The sequence below is a fragment of the Apus apus genome, chromosome 9 (genome assembly GCF_020740795.1).
Source record: "Apus apus isolate bApuApu2 chromosome 9, bApuApu2.pri.cur, whole genome shotgun sequence".
Classification (NCBI taxonomy): Eukaryota; Metazoa; Chordata; class Aves; order Apodiformes; family Apodidae; genus Apus; species Apus apus.
The window spans coordinates 10,471,164-10,486,139 of record NC_067290.1 but is presented as its reverse complement, the minus strand read 5'-3'; the positions used below and the strand labels follow the sequence as shown (position 1 = coordinate 10,486,139).

The 14,976-nt window shown below is 40.5% G+C and overlaps 1 protein-coding gene and 1 long non-coding RNA gene across 33 annotated transcripts in view; one reads left to right on the top strand and one right to left on the bottom strand.

Annotated features, from left to right (window-relative positions):
• Positions 1-587: 587 nt before the first annotated feature.
• LOC127388385 (uncharacterized) lies at positions 588-5,285 on the bottom strand. Its single transcript, XR_007890367.1, has 2 exons — positions 5,165-5,285; positions 588-3,792 (listed from the first exon to the last, which is right to left on the bottom strand). It is a non-coding gene; the product is annotated as an uncharacterized LOC127388385 (long non-coding RNA).
• Positions 5,286-5,529: 244 nt separating this feature from the next.
• The window catches only part of SLMAP (sarcolemma associated protein), a 76,916-nt gene continuing 67,469 nt past the window's right edge, over positions 5,530-14,976 (top strand). For all 32 annotated transcript variants that reach the window (XM_051627316.1, XM_051627307.1, XM_051627300.1 and 29 more), the window contains exons 1-2: positions 5,530-5,613; positions 5,745-7,169. In XM_051627316.1, coding sequence (XP_051483276.1) covers positions 6,972-7,169 — 198 coding nt within the window. In that variant the 5' untranslated portion in view covers positions 5,530-5,613; positions 5,745-6,971. The remainder of the gene's footprint in view (positions 5,614-5,744; positions 7,170-14,976) is intronic.

Here is a 14,976-nt window from a genome sequence, read left to right as displayed (position 1 = left end):
CAGACTTTACAGCTGGGAATCTTTTCACTGAAAACGCTTTTTTCCTAATTGCGATACAGTCTCATGGAACAGTAGGGCTCTGCATATGGAGTTTGCCCTTACAAAGCTCTATGAACATCATCTTAATTTTGCAGAAAGAGACCAATCTGTCCATATAAATATTTGGCAGGGTCTGACATGAGTATCTTCTAGTAAAAGCATCCCCTGTGATCTCAGATGCTGGAATAGTAACAAGTACAGGCCAGCATGGAACAGCCAGATTCTGCAGTGCCAAAACCGTTCAGCATTTAAGCCTATCATGCTTTCTTCCACCCTCTATCTCTCTTCTACAGCTGCCATCTCTGCTGTTCTATTCCACCTCTCTCAGCAGGATGCTTTCTATCAGGTAGCAGCAAATACTGTGTTGGCTGCTGGCTGGCCAATTTCCATCAGCTTCAGTAGGGAGTGACCGTGCAGACTGTTCATACACACTGAATAACACCAAATAATTGGATAAACATCTTCTGCTCATCTCACCTTTCCCCCCTCTACCGCTTGCCTTGAGATGTCAATTTGAAGCAATACTTTATTTGTATCTGAAAATTAGATCTGGTGTAACAGATACCTTTATTTTAAACAAACAAACAAACAAACAACATAAATGTCATCCTTATTTTTAAGACACTTTTACTTATTTTTCAGACAGCCAAAGAAAATGTCAAACATTTCAAAAAGTCAGTCTCATATTAATAGAAAAGCAACTAATATCTGGCTACACTGTGACTATGTTCTAGTAAAATGAAAAAGCAATGAAAATGCCAGATACACCAATGTACCTAATTTCATTAGAAACTAAGAAACATTGTATGTAAAATTAGTTATATATTATACTGTATTAAGAGCACACATTTTATGCTATACTTATTAATAGGTACCATATATTTATATTACCAACACATTATGCAATATATACATAAATAGGATATATATTTATATATTTTATATATAATTGTATAAATATGCATACATTTAATATATAAATTAAAGACTATATTCTGTGTATGCATGCTATGTATACTACATTGATACAATTTTCTGATATGTTAGAAAGATATTCATTTGTATAGTGGGTACAAGTATCTTTTAATAAACTAAATGCAAACTAGGAATAGGAATAGGCAATAAAAATGTGGTAAATGGAGAATCTAGCTGGCAAAAGAGGATTAAACCAGCTGAGTTGCTTATTCTTTCAAAATTAATGTTGAAAGATAATGCAATTGTTCTTGATATAACCGGAGAGTCAAAAGATCAAGAATGGAAAATAAGTCTGAAACAACAGTGGTGCTACAATAACAAGCCTTCAATAAATCAAGGGTAATAATTTGCATAAATTTTCTAATAATTGGAGAAATAAGGTTTTGAATGAAGTTTTCCAACAAGAATAGTGGGGAGTATAAAGTCCTAATAAGTGCTGAGTAACTTGATGAGCTTATAAAAAGGACTTTGTGTGATCACTGCCACAAGCAGCAAAGTTTATCATTAAAACTGAAGTGCAAATCAGCTTTTTGATGTATTACAGGCTTTGTGTTATGATCTTTCTTAATCTAGGATAATCTGGTTCTTTTTCAATGTGGTCATGAAACCAGCAAATAACCTCTTAGAAAATACCTGTTGTTGTTTTCTGGTAATGATCACCATTCTGAGGACATGATCTTGCTCCATTTATTTTCTCATGATATACCAGCATGGAGAGAAACACACTGCTAGAGAACATATTTGTAGAATGGGTATGTATTCAGCAGCTCCTGAAACAAACAGGTATCCAAAAATTCCAACTGGATTGTTGTTGTCTTGACATACATTGCAACTACACCATTTACACCCGTGACTCTCCAGCGACAGGCGCTATCATGCAGACATAGAATATCATTAATTTTATCAAGAATTGCAGCCAGAATATTTCAACAAGTTGTAGGATGATCACAATAATCTTGCCATTCCTTGTTTAGCTTACTCTGTGAGACCACTTCTCCTGCTTAAGAAAAAAGGTTACATTTTTAGTCACAGCATCTCCAAAGCAACTGTAGATCAGCAAATACTGGTCTAAGCTAGTTAGTCTGACATGCCATGCAGCTCATCCTCCCCCCAGTCCTCCAGGGGACATGAAGAAACTGCTGTGCACCACATTTCTGTAGTGTTAATATTAAAATTAACACAACTATAGCTCCAGAAAAATGAACCTACTGCTCTGAAATAATTCCTTAGTTTTTGACAGTTCAGTGTGATTCTGAATGTCTCAGAAGGTACTTCTGAGGCAAGTTTGTTTTGCAAAAGATACAACGCTAGTATGTAAGTTACAGTTCAAACTTTGCTATATGATTCCACATTGCTGATGTAGCAGTAAATGCCTTTACAGACTGTCATATTTCAAAATTCGGTATGCTTAGAGGAGTGCAATTATACATAGAAGTTGTTGTATTATCAAAATTCAATGAGCAACTGACTTAGTAAATTGCTGATTAGTGAGTTTCAGATGAGAACTCAGTAGAAAACTGCATCTCCTACTTTCTCCTTACCTTTTTATTCTGGCTTTATTATCAGTTTGCATCTTAATTTGCATCCTAGAAACTTCAGCTTTTGCTATGTTGTATGCCTCATTAATTCCAAATGCAGCAATCTCTCTGGAGTCTCCATCTCCCACTGAGCAACTGGTTCACAACACCTCCCCACTGACAATCTGAGGTATATTACTAATATTTTGGTAGACTTTTGGATCACCATTCCACAATACTCAGAAATTTGGCACCGAGTTCCCTAGAAAGATGCTTAGTGTTCTTCTTCTTCTCTGGTCAGTTACAGTTACCTTAGAATTCCCAACAAGCTTCCTTCAGCAAACGATCTTATTTTTCATCAAGTCATTAAAACCACAGAATCTCTCCTGCATTTTTATACACTCAAGCCAAAACCCAGATGTTTGGCAGGTATGCACTTATAAACTCTACCTCTGCTGCATTTCATAATCCTGACTCAGAAACCAGCTCCTTGGAGGACAAATGTGACAGTCACCTCGCTTCCATTTCCCTTACCCAAGATGGCTGTAGAGCGGGCTGTTTCTGCCCTCAGCTATGATGGCTATCAGAAAATTGCTATGACTTCCTGCCAGGAAAAAGGATGGCCACCAAAGTGGCATCTTGCTGCCCTTACCTAACATGGCTGCCAAAGCTCGCTGCCTCTGGTGGTTGTGTGGCAAACAGTGTTTCACAGAAATGAGCTCGCATGTTCTTACTCCTGCTGAACACAGTACAGCAGCTGAGCATTTTATACTGAACTCCCTTAATTCACCTGTTGCTTTCCAGTTCTAAGGTGGACCTAATAAAATGCCCATACAACAATTGTACCCGTACTTCAGAATGCAATTACTTTCTGTATTTTTAACTTAGTTTATGAGTCCACCCTGTAACTTTTTAAACTTTTTAACTCATTAGGCAATTTGAAATAGGAGTAAAAAATGTCTGAGAGACAACTAAACCCATCCAGCTTCTCTGAAAGCTGGCACTCCTGCAGAAAAGGAAGGCTCAAATTAATGCCCTTGCTGAAAAGTAGGTAGAACATGTTGTTACATGAGCCACTTGGCAGCGCCAGAATGTATTAGAAAGACAGCTGGCACGTACCATTGCTTCCCCACGGGACTGACAACATGCCATTTCTCCATGGGATGGAGAAGGGTTCAGGGTAACATCATATAGCAGTGGCTTACAGTTTAAAGGACACTGATAGTTAGGGTATCAGTTTGTTCTGCTGGTCACAGGAGAACTTGAGAAAGATAATGTACAGACAATACCATATAAAAATTGTTAGAATATCAATATGTAAAAATTATAAATACTTACAGAGAATATAATAAATAATATCCACTGCTCAGTTTATCTTATTCACTTGATTCTTTTCAGCCCTTTCTCTCCCCCTTTTGATTATTTATGGCACCTTGCAGGCCAAAATCAACAGCCATATTGAATTTCCATTTATTTTAAAAAAACAGCAATATAAGAATTTATTTTCACAATAGTATAATCTCACAAATAAACTGATTAAAGCCATGAAGTGGTTTGCCAGATATGTTTTTCTTCTGCTAGGATAACTGAAAACTACTGACATAGTCTTAATGCTTCCACTTAGTAGTCTTTTTTTTTTTTTATGTCTTCAAAAATCAGTCTTGTTTCTCATCTTAGATTTCATCTCTTTGCTTCAAACACAGACATTATAGCCTGGTTTTGCTCTCTTTTTCTCACTGAATCACTGGAACAGAAGAAAACTAGGCTGTGCTGAATCACACCCCCTTCAAAATGATAGTGCAGTCAAAAATAAAGGAAAAAAATCAAGACAACGCTTTTATTGCACTGTAAGTAATATCACAGCAACCATCCATCATTCTCTTGTACACTGCACTGCCTTATCTCGGTTGCTGCTTATTTCCCTCATATTGCTGGCTAAGCTGCCTGGCCCAGCTCCACTTCTTCCAATTCTCTTTTCAATGGCTGCCTGGCCATTCTGGCATCAGACAACCTTCCCATATCCCTAATCCTGCCACCTCGTCACGAGGTAATTCTAGTGCTGGCACAACTCCAACATCTATCATATCAAACAATCCGCACTTGCTTGCTTTATAGGGAATGACAGACTTACAAGTTAATTTGGATTGGACAGACCTGTCTGGCACTAGCCTCCTGTGTGACCTTGAAAAAAAGGAACAACCTTCCCTTGGATTCTAGAAAACGGGGATAAATAGGAGCTCGGATGATGCTCCAAGACCTGCCGAAGGAGGAGAAGGAGGGGGGCAGGGCCGTCCTGCCGCGACCCTTCCCTGTCCCGCTGCCGGGGCTGCCCCCCCAGCTGCCCCCCCGTCACCAGAGGCGGCAGAACGCGGCCCGCCTTCCTCCCACCCCAAGACGCGTCAAATGACACTGCGGCTGCCAAATTTTTCAAGCTGCGATAATGAAGCCACAAGAAGGGCAGGGGGGGAAAGCAGGAGGATGTTAGGGAAGACGCCGGCAGGCTCCCACCAGAGCTCTGTTGGTAACATGTGAGCCAGCCGAGCTCCGCTCGCTCCCTCCTTCCTCCCTCCCCTAAGAGCAGAGCTGAGGAGAACAGGGGAGGGGGAAGAGACGGGGCCCGGGGGCTCACTCACCTCGGAGACCTGCCCCCGCTCCCACCTGCTAACGCGTCCCAGCTGCACTCTCTCGCAGCAGCCCCTCACCCCTTTCTCCGTCCAGAGGAGGCCGCTCGGCGGCCCCTATGACCGCTCGGACCCCCACCCCTGACGGCTCAAAAGAGCCGCCGCCCCGCGCCCGCCCCTCTCCGCGCAGGCCCCGCGCCCCGGAAGGGGCCGGAGCAGCCCCGGGCGGGGCCGCGGCCGTTGCCGCAGCTTCACCGCGCGCGGGGCGCCTGCGCCGGGGCCTGCGCGGGGGCTGGAGGCGGCCGCGGCCGCCGCGCCTTCCCCTTGGTCAGGCCCCTCCGAGGACGGCTCCTCCCTCCGCCGCCGCCTGCCCTCCCCCCCGACCCCCGCCCCTCCCCGGCAGCTCCGCGGCTGCTACACCGGGTAGGTTTCTAGTCACTATGGCGGCCGCTGCGCTCAAGGTAAGGGAGGGAGCGGAGCCCCAGTGCGCCCCGTGCCCCCCTTCGGGGTCGGGCAGCGCTAGGCCGGGGGGAGGCGCGGGGCCGCGCCGGGCGAGGGACGCGTCTGACCCGGTTTGTTTTCGGCTCTGCAGGTCGGAGGAAAGTTTTCCTGGTCGGCGGCTGCTTGAGAGGCAGAGCAACCGAGCGGGAGGCGTCCGGGCCCGGCCGCCAGGCCTCTCCCGCCGCCGCAGGGCCGGCCGCCGGGCGAGCGGAGCCGCGCGCGGGGGGCTGAGGAGCGGGCCCTCCTCATGCGCAGCCACCTGCGGAAGGGCTGAGCGGAGCCGAGGGGACGCCGTCTTTCCCGGCCCGCCGTTCCAAGCGCCGGGGGCTCCTGGCAGATACTTCCTGGAGGAGCCCCCCTGCTCGCCTCCCTTCTCCGCCGGCCCCGCGCCCCCGCCCGCCGGCCCGCGGCCAGCAGACCCGCCGCCGAGGGACGCCTGCCCGCTGCCGCCGGAGGCACCGCCTGGGAGCAACCTGTCAGCGCACCTCGTAGGCCGTCCCCGAAGGACCCTTCCCACGCGTTAGTTTGTCCCCGAGAGGAGAGTTTGAAGCCCTCTCCATGCCTTATCAAGTTCCTTATCTGAGTGGTTGCCTGAAACTGTAGACCAGGTCGGCTTTACCAGGTGTGGGGGAGGAAAACGTTACAGCTCTCACAACCCATCCCAAATCGAGGACCACCTATTCCGCTTTGGTTTAACAAATGAAGATGGTGAAATGTGGATTGCCCTGTGAGGCAACTAGATTCCTGTTGCAGAATGAGGGCTTCGTATTCACCTTCCAATTCCTGATCTGTGCACTTTGAGAGAGGACGCTAATCCTTCTCTCTCATCCCCCTTCCCTAAACCTTTCCTTGCTTCCATGTTGCATTGGTCAGAATTTTGGTCAGTGTTGTTGACAGAAAGGGGGAGGGGGGCAAAGAAAGCAGTCGAGGTTACAAAAAAAGTACTTACATGACTCATCTACTTGGATTTAAGACATTCTATTTATCTTTCAAGGAGCCTTTGCACCTCTTTGAAGGAATCAAATGCTTGTTCCTGTTCTTCCAGAGGAGGATGGATTGAAAGTTACACATTTTAGATTTTTTTTGGGCCATTGCTGATATTATTAAAAGACATAATGGGGCTTCTTTACTGGATTATTGCCAGAATTAGTTTACACGCTGAAAAAATGAGGTTTTAGGCCTCTCGTATTATAATGTTTGTCCTGCTTTAATATAAAGTTGCTGTGGAGGTTTGGGTTAAAAATTGCGGAGGACAGTCTCTGCGGTGGAAGAGGCTCTCTTCATCTCTGGTTGGTGTGGCAACCCCCATCTGTCCTCGATGCCTTCAGCCTTGGCCATCTTCACTTGCCGCCCGAACTCTCACCCGTTTCAGGAGCGTCATGTCTACCTGGACGAGCCCGTCAAGATCGGCCGCTCGGTGGCTCGATGCCGGCCCGCTCAGAACAATGCAACTTTTGACTGTAAGGTGCTGTCCAGGAACCATGCTCTGGTCTGGTTTGATCACAAGACAGGCAAGGTAAGATACTTTCCTGATTTAAAAGTAACAAACTGCACATTTGTTTGGTGGGTCCCAGCAGGATGCAGATCGATTTGGTTTTGCTGTAATAAACACAGTTTCTTGTGGAAGGAGTAAGGCTTGTGTAACAGTTAAAATGATTATTTTTCAGGTAACTTGGTAATTTCTTACTAAGCAAAAACTTTAAATATTGTTTAAAGTACATAAACCAGTTGAAATTAGTGATAAGTATTGAAAATTTGCATGTATGTTATTCATTGCTGGAAGTAGGTGGATTTCAGGTGAGTAATACAAATCTGAAAGCCCAGGCTTGTATGAATATAATGGTACAATACTGTCTTTTCAAATGCTGAGAAATAACTATTTAATCTGAGCATGTAGATAAATCTCACTGCAAGCAATGTCAAGAAACATACATTAAAAATACTGGGTTTGTTTGGCACTTCTACTTATTCTTTTGAAATTTTATAGAGAATGTTTTGTTGCTAGTGTCTGATAGATTTATGGCTGGCAGAAGAAGTGTAACACATGACATGCAGTGTATTTTCTCCTTGATAGTGAGAATGGTTTTAAAATACATCCTATGTTGACTTAACTGTTTCTCTCAAAAAACAAACTATCTTGTTAAGTGAAATTTAGGGGTTCTGTAGTGCCTGTTTCGTCCACTAGGGATTGAACTGGGACAAGTAAAGTTATTTTACTTAATGACTGTCAAGTTAATTTTAAATGTTCAGCAAGAAATGAACAAAGTGCAGATTTCAGTTGCTCAGCGCTGTGGTTTTGTTTTTTTAAAGTCTATTGCTGTAAAGCCCAAGAACTTCCTCTGCTCTAAATCAGCTCTATGTCTTAGCTTTGCACCATGCCCTTCTATGAAATGTGGTCAGTGTAGCTCTGGAATTTAAAAATAATATAGTCTGTAATGAATGCAATATTTTTGAGCAGATGACACAGCACGAGCAACAGTACAGTACAGTCAAGTTCTTAAACCATCCATTGTTAACTATCCTATGTTATGCAATACCTGGGCATGATGGGACAAGACAAGCATTTGATTTCTTAAGGCTGGGTTATGGCGTGGCTTTCAAGTTACCTGCATGTAATTGTGTGGCCTGCCATCTGTGCTAGTGTTTCATTAAGCATTTTATTTTGAGACTGTTCTCTGTGATGTGGACACTTCAGAAAACTTAAATGCATTAAATATTTTCAGTTTAAGCTTAGTTTTTAAGCTCTCTTGTTTGACTCTAAGTAAAATGACTCAATTTATTGTATGGTTTTTAAAGTTAAAAGTGTTATGCGTATAGCTTTTTAGCAATATTTCTTATGGTTTGTAAAGATTTTAAGATCCTTGTGCTCTTTTAGGCTTACAAATAGTCTAGTTGTAATTAAACATAAGATGGTTAATTTAACAAAGCATTGAGCACTGAGCAAGTCTGCCAGCTGAGCTTAAGAGACAGCTGTAGGTTCTTTTAGTTTTAAATTTCAGTTAGCTTTGGCTTTTCTAATACAGATTTAAAAATTGCGTACTTATTAATTTTATCTAGCTGATATAGCAGCTTGGTAGTGGTAAGTGGATGGTATGTGTGACTGATTTGAGGTACTGTCCTGTGAGCACTTGATGGGAAGTCTTGAAAATTAATCAGGTGAGTAGGAGCTGGATCAGTAGTCATGTTGATAAACTAATGAGGGGGTTTAAGGTCATGCGTAGGAATCCATTACTGTAAATTTTGCATGTTAGATGTTACTGTAAAAGTTTTAAAGCATTGATACAGGAGTATGGAGAGTTTTGGATTCTGTGTTGTTTTTTTTTCTTGGCAATATTTTTTCGTCTGGTTGAGTATCTGAATGATAAACTGTGAGCTTGCTGGAGGAGAGTGAAAAATGCATTGCTGGAGATAATAAATACGAAATGCTGTTGTGAAAAGGCAAGTCCTACAATGGAAAATGCAGTCTTAATCATTAATTGCAAACACTAATTGAAAGAATTCTGTGGCGTTTTCAACATACAAAGAAACTGTGCCAGAATATTTGCATGCAGCAACGTTTATTATCATTGTTTACGGAACTTCCAATACATACATCTCACTTAGGAATGTGGTATTATCCTATCAATGACCTATATTTAAACCTGCATAAATTCTTTGCCACGTTCTTTTTAAACATTTCTTAGAAGATTCTATGTAGGACTTTTATCAATTCTGGGTTTATGAAAGATAAAAGACATTGAAATGTTAATCTAGTAACAGAGAGAAACCTTCAAATAATACAAAATAGCTCATGAGTTATCTGGGGCAGCAGTTTATTAAGTTGGGCAATACTGGTTTCTGGCATTCCCAGTCACTCAGCCCAGTCTCTGAGGCCTTTCAGTTATACACTAATATTTATTTATTTATTTTTCCTGAGGGTTTGGACTTTTGTTTGTTTTGTTTTAGTGAGTCATGTGAGTGATCATGTTTACTACATGATCTGTAAACAGCTGTATCAGCATAATCTGTGCAGAAGGTTAGAAACCAAAGAGGGAGCATCAGTAAGCAGTGGCAAGGAAACTAGTACAGACAGATTTTTTTTTTTGAGGCAGAAGTAGGCTTAAGCTGAACAAGGTCACATAAATAGACCAAGTTGAAGCTGACATGTTACATACAGTTGAAAGATGTGAATGTTTACTTTGTATAAAGGCACTTTAATTATGCATGGAACAACTTAAGTGCCCAAAGGAGATAATGTGTAACACCAGCATTATTAAAGATACAAGTCAGGTAAGTCTTCAAGATCATCAGTAAATAGCAATTAAAAAGCAGATATTTAAAGTTGGATTACTTTTAAAAAATATTTTAAATAGAAAATATAAGCCTAAAAGTGTGGAAGATAAAGGTGGAAGGAGGTGATTGTGGTGATACCAGTGGTCAGATTTTTTCTGTGCTGTGTAATACTTGTACAGACAACCAGTGCAATGCCTCTTTTTGCTTGTTTTTGTAGAAACAGTGTATTATCTCCTTGTGGATCTTTCATACAGCAATTACATTAGAAGCTTATGCTTAGAATTGATGTTGTTGGGTTTTTTTTAGTAATTATAAGTTAATCTCTTTAAGATATGCCTGAAAAAGTGAGTCACTAGATATGTAGGAAGTGGATGTTGTGCTGAGCATGGTGTGTTCCAAAAAGTGTGAATCAAAGCAAAGGAAAAGCTGGGCTATAGTTCAGAAAATCTAAATATGTTTGTTCAGCTTCTAACACTACATATGGGCAGAAATTCTGTAAGAACAGCTTAATTGAAGTTGTCTTTAATATTTTTTTAGGTTTTTTATCTGTTTGTTTTTAAAAATAAGCAAGCTGAAAACCCTTGAGAATTTGTATGTGACTTCTCCCAGGCTGAAATGCTTCTAGCAGATGTGGTGGAAGCTTTTAGTAGAAACCTGAAGTTTCCAACAAATCTAGGCTTTCAAAAGTTGGAATTATTTAGTGCCTTAAATTGTTGTGAATGGCTATTATAAGTACCTTTTCTAGAGAATCCATTGCCACAGTTTACCAAAGGCACTGAGAAACTATGTGAGAAGTATTTTCTTAGACCAGGAGGACTCCAAATAACTGGTCATTTTTAACAACTGGAAAAAAGTGTAGGCACAGGTTTGTGTTAGGGTGGTAGTTAATACTACTGTTTTCATTAATTCATAGAGGTATGTGTTTAATTGTGCAGATTCATACTGTCTTGCTTACAGAAACACTAACTACTGAATTGAAAGCCAAGTAGTCTACATGATAGCAAATGAAACTTATTAACAGTGTGCTTTGTAGCCTCTAGGCTTAAAATGTGTGAGACAAAACCAAACCTGCACCCCCTGCCTCTCTCTCCCATGAAAAAACAACCACCCCCAAACAAATAAAAAACAACACACCAAAACACCACCACCAAATGTACAGCAAGGGAATCACAGGCTGACTAGATTGTTTCCCATCATGGTCTTCTGCCTAAGTTAGGGCACTGCAGTCTGGATATACAAATGGTTAGATAAGTAAAACAAAACTGGTTTGGGGATCAAGCTCAGTTGTAGTGGCTGTAGGTGGTGCTCTACTTGGATGCTGGTCGCAAGCAGATTACTGCATGAGTCTATGACCTATCCCATTTAACACTTTAATGACCTGAAGGACATGAAGTACACTCTAGTCTATTTGAAGAAATCTGGGTGGAAGTCTTGGTGTGGAGGGGAGCAAGTTGATATGCTCAAGGGTAGGGCTGCCATCCAGGGGGACCTGACCTTGCCCATCCAATGAGCAGACAGGAACCTCAGGAGTCTGAATGAGAACAAATGTCAAGTTGTGCCCTTGGAAAAGAAGAATGCCTTGCAACTTCTTAGGCCATGTCTAGGATACAGCATCTGATTTTGGACCACTAATGCAAGAAATACATTGATAAATGGGACTTGAAAGATCAGATGCTCTTTTGCTGCATTGCGCTAGGGATAAAAGTATATTACCATGAGGGAAAGAAGAGAATGAATTTGTAAAAAGGAAATAAGCTGTTCACCTAACATTACATAGAATGTTTTGTGGAGATAAAAAACTGGACAAGATTCAAGAAGTAAAGGACAGTTTCTCTGGACATCCTGTTCATATGTACTTTAACAAATCTATCCCACAAAATTTAGTGGGATATGAAGAATGGTATTTGGGGTTGCAGGATTTTAATTGGAGAAATCTTTTTTGTGCTGCTTCCTGTAGAGATTGCTGTGTGATACTCTGGGCTACTTGTTGCTGATTTATGTAAGGGATGTTTAATCTCTCAGGTGGATATCAGTAGCATTTCTTTTGGTAGGTACTATGTCTCTTATTTATTCTTCCTCTATTAGGTCTTCTGTTTTTCTGTTACAGTTGTTGTCTTTGAGAGCTGAATAAATGTTTTATTTTTCAGTTCTTTTGATGTTGCTGCATGTTTACAGTCTGCAGTGTCTGTAGAGGAGACACTTTATCTTCCAAACATTGAATGTTTATTCCAAGTGCCCTGGGAGACTGACCTGGGATCTGTTATAATGCACTTAGGTGAAATTTCAGTGCTTAGATGCTTTCGCTAAGAGGGTGATGTCAGCCAGCCCTTACATACACCTGTTAATATTTTTATGTAAGTGCCTTTCACCCTGAATGAACTATCCAATTTTATGCTCACATGATCTTAATAGTATGGGGTAGGGAGTTCTCTGTTTCAGTAAACTTCACCACCACACTTTTTACAGAACCCAGAGTAGAAATGCTGGTGGACATTTATAGTAGAGGTAAGTTTCTGCTGACAAGGGTTTCCCTGCAGAGATACCATCTAGAGGCACTGCTGCAGAGCTAATACTGTAATTCTTGGAGCTGTTCCATTGCAGTCATGATGCATCTATCTTGAGCCAGGAACACCAACACATTGATTAGGTTTTAAAAACAAGCAAAAATCCCTTTTGTATTTGCAATGAATTTTTACAAACCTCAAATGAATCAGGTTACTTAGCAGTAATGGAGGCCAGTAAATGTGTTTTTCTTAGGTCTCTAATTGGATGGTTTGGGTTTGCTTCTGATCCTATAAATGTAAAACCTTGCTTCCCTAATACACTTTTATAACATAAAAATTGTTTCTTATTTTCTTTCACATGTTAGTTGAAACAATCCATTGATCATTTGCAGGTGTATTTACATCAGAGGGGAGAAGTGTTTTCAATTTGGCTTTACCCTCATTTTTCTTACTGAATTTGAATAGTTTTGGTTGCTTTGTTATCTAATTAAAGTAACTGAATTAATGTATGCTGTAAAGGGCCATGTGGGTTAGTAGCATCTGACTGTGTCAGTATGCTACTTTGCTTCTGTGGATTTCAATCTCATCTAGCTAAAACCCTGCAAAATGTGTAGTCAAATACTCACCTGATTTGTTGGATTTTGGTTTTTTGTAACTTAATTTACTAAATAATATAAAAATTATTATTGTTTGTGGAACCTGGCAGGTGAAAGGGAAGGAAGAATGCTGTCTCCATCCCTAAAACTAGCAATTTTACAGGCTATTGCTACTAAATTATATTATTATTGTCACTGGATTTTCTTTTTAGTCATGGTAATAATTGCTTCCTGTTAATACTACTCACTTGCTGAGTGTTTGGATTATCAAAGAGCTTGAAGTTTTGTTAAGTTTTGCTGTGACAATCAGTTGACATTCTCAACTTGTCTTTCTAGAAACATTTCTGCTTGATGCAGAATTGGTCGAAGAAGGATTGTAGTCTTGTCGTGTTCTTGTTGAGCATAGACAAGCATTTTTTCAGACTGCTTTAGGAGTGGGAAACTCAGGCAGAGAGATGAATTGGACTGTACCACCTTAAGCCCTCGCAAGAAGACGTATTTGTCTGCCAGAGATGCAGAACAGTTTCCTTTTTGAAAAGGAAAATAATTGTGCTGGAGCCAGGCACTTAATCACATGCAATTTTTGTGTTGTGTTGTGTCAGACACACATGTATGTGATTGAGCAACATCTTGGAGTTTTTTCAGTGTTGAGAAAGTATAAATAAATGATGAATTTCCAGCAAGCTTATAAAGGCCAAAATCCTGTAGTAACACTGTAGTTTAGTGGAAAAACACAGAAAATGCTAGCAGCAGTTTGACTTCTTCCAGTTTTGTAAACATGTGAAAAGTAAGTGTAAAAAGCAGTGGGATCAGTCAATGATAGTTAAGGATGGGAGGAATTTGTAATATCTTTGCAAAGGTAAGGAACATTTCAGTATTAATAGTTGAACTGTGGTGCACACTGGAGGAAAATATGTGCTATTCTTAGAACTTTTTAGGTTATAAAATAACAGTGACCAACCATTGAAAAGACTGAACAACTGATGAGGAAATTGCAAATTATCTAATAGTGTAAAATAGTGAGAACGTGTAACTAACTAAAAAAAGAAAAATCAACAGCATTGTTCTACTGTTAAAGTAGGTTTGTCCTCAGATGCAACACCTTGTTCATTTTTGGTTTTCATATAATAATTCAAATGTGCTGAAAATACTTCTTGACAGAATTACTTCAGTATAGGAAATACGCAACATCTGAGATAGAAATAGAAGCTGTATAAGAAAAGAGACCTTTTGTTATATTAATGGACTGTTGAAAATAAAACTAAGAACAAGTTATCAGTGCTGTATATTCTCATAATTGCAGTCGTAATAGCTCTTCCATAAAAATGAAAAGAATGCAAGACCTAAACATACAAGAGTTGTGGATGCTTGTAGCTGTATTGAGTAATAGCCTTTTTAAAGGAAGGAGTGGAAATGCTTATGTTTCACATCAAAGAAGAAAAGTTCTGTTATGGGCCAAATAGATACTTGCACAGCAGGTTATTTTGAAGGCATCTGGTACTGGCTGCTACTATTTGCATATGGCATTAGGATTATCTGACATGGAATTCTTGCTCTTAAATAGCACTCTTTCTGAGTTGTTCCTTTTCTGTATATACCTAACTCTATAGGGTAGAAGGCAAATCTCTTTGTGTTGTGTAGCTGGGGTTTTAGCCTGCCTACCTGTTTGCCTTCTAATTTTTTGGTGCCTTTTCCATGTAATTCTTGGCACAGTTATTTATTATTCTTTTATTTTGGTTCTTATCTGTAACAGGTGTGTGGGCTTAAGGGCAATAGCATTGCAAATCAGTTTTAGAGGTATTATTGCTTGCTTTACTTATATTGTTGTTTTTTGCTCTTACACTTAATATTTCCAGGTGCTTGAAGAACCTGAAAACTTTCAGGAGGCGTAATTAATTACTTGTAATTTTTAATTTTGTTGGTTTTAAAAAAAGCTTTGTTTTTCATACCT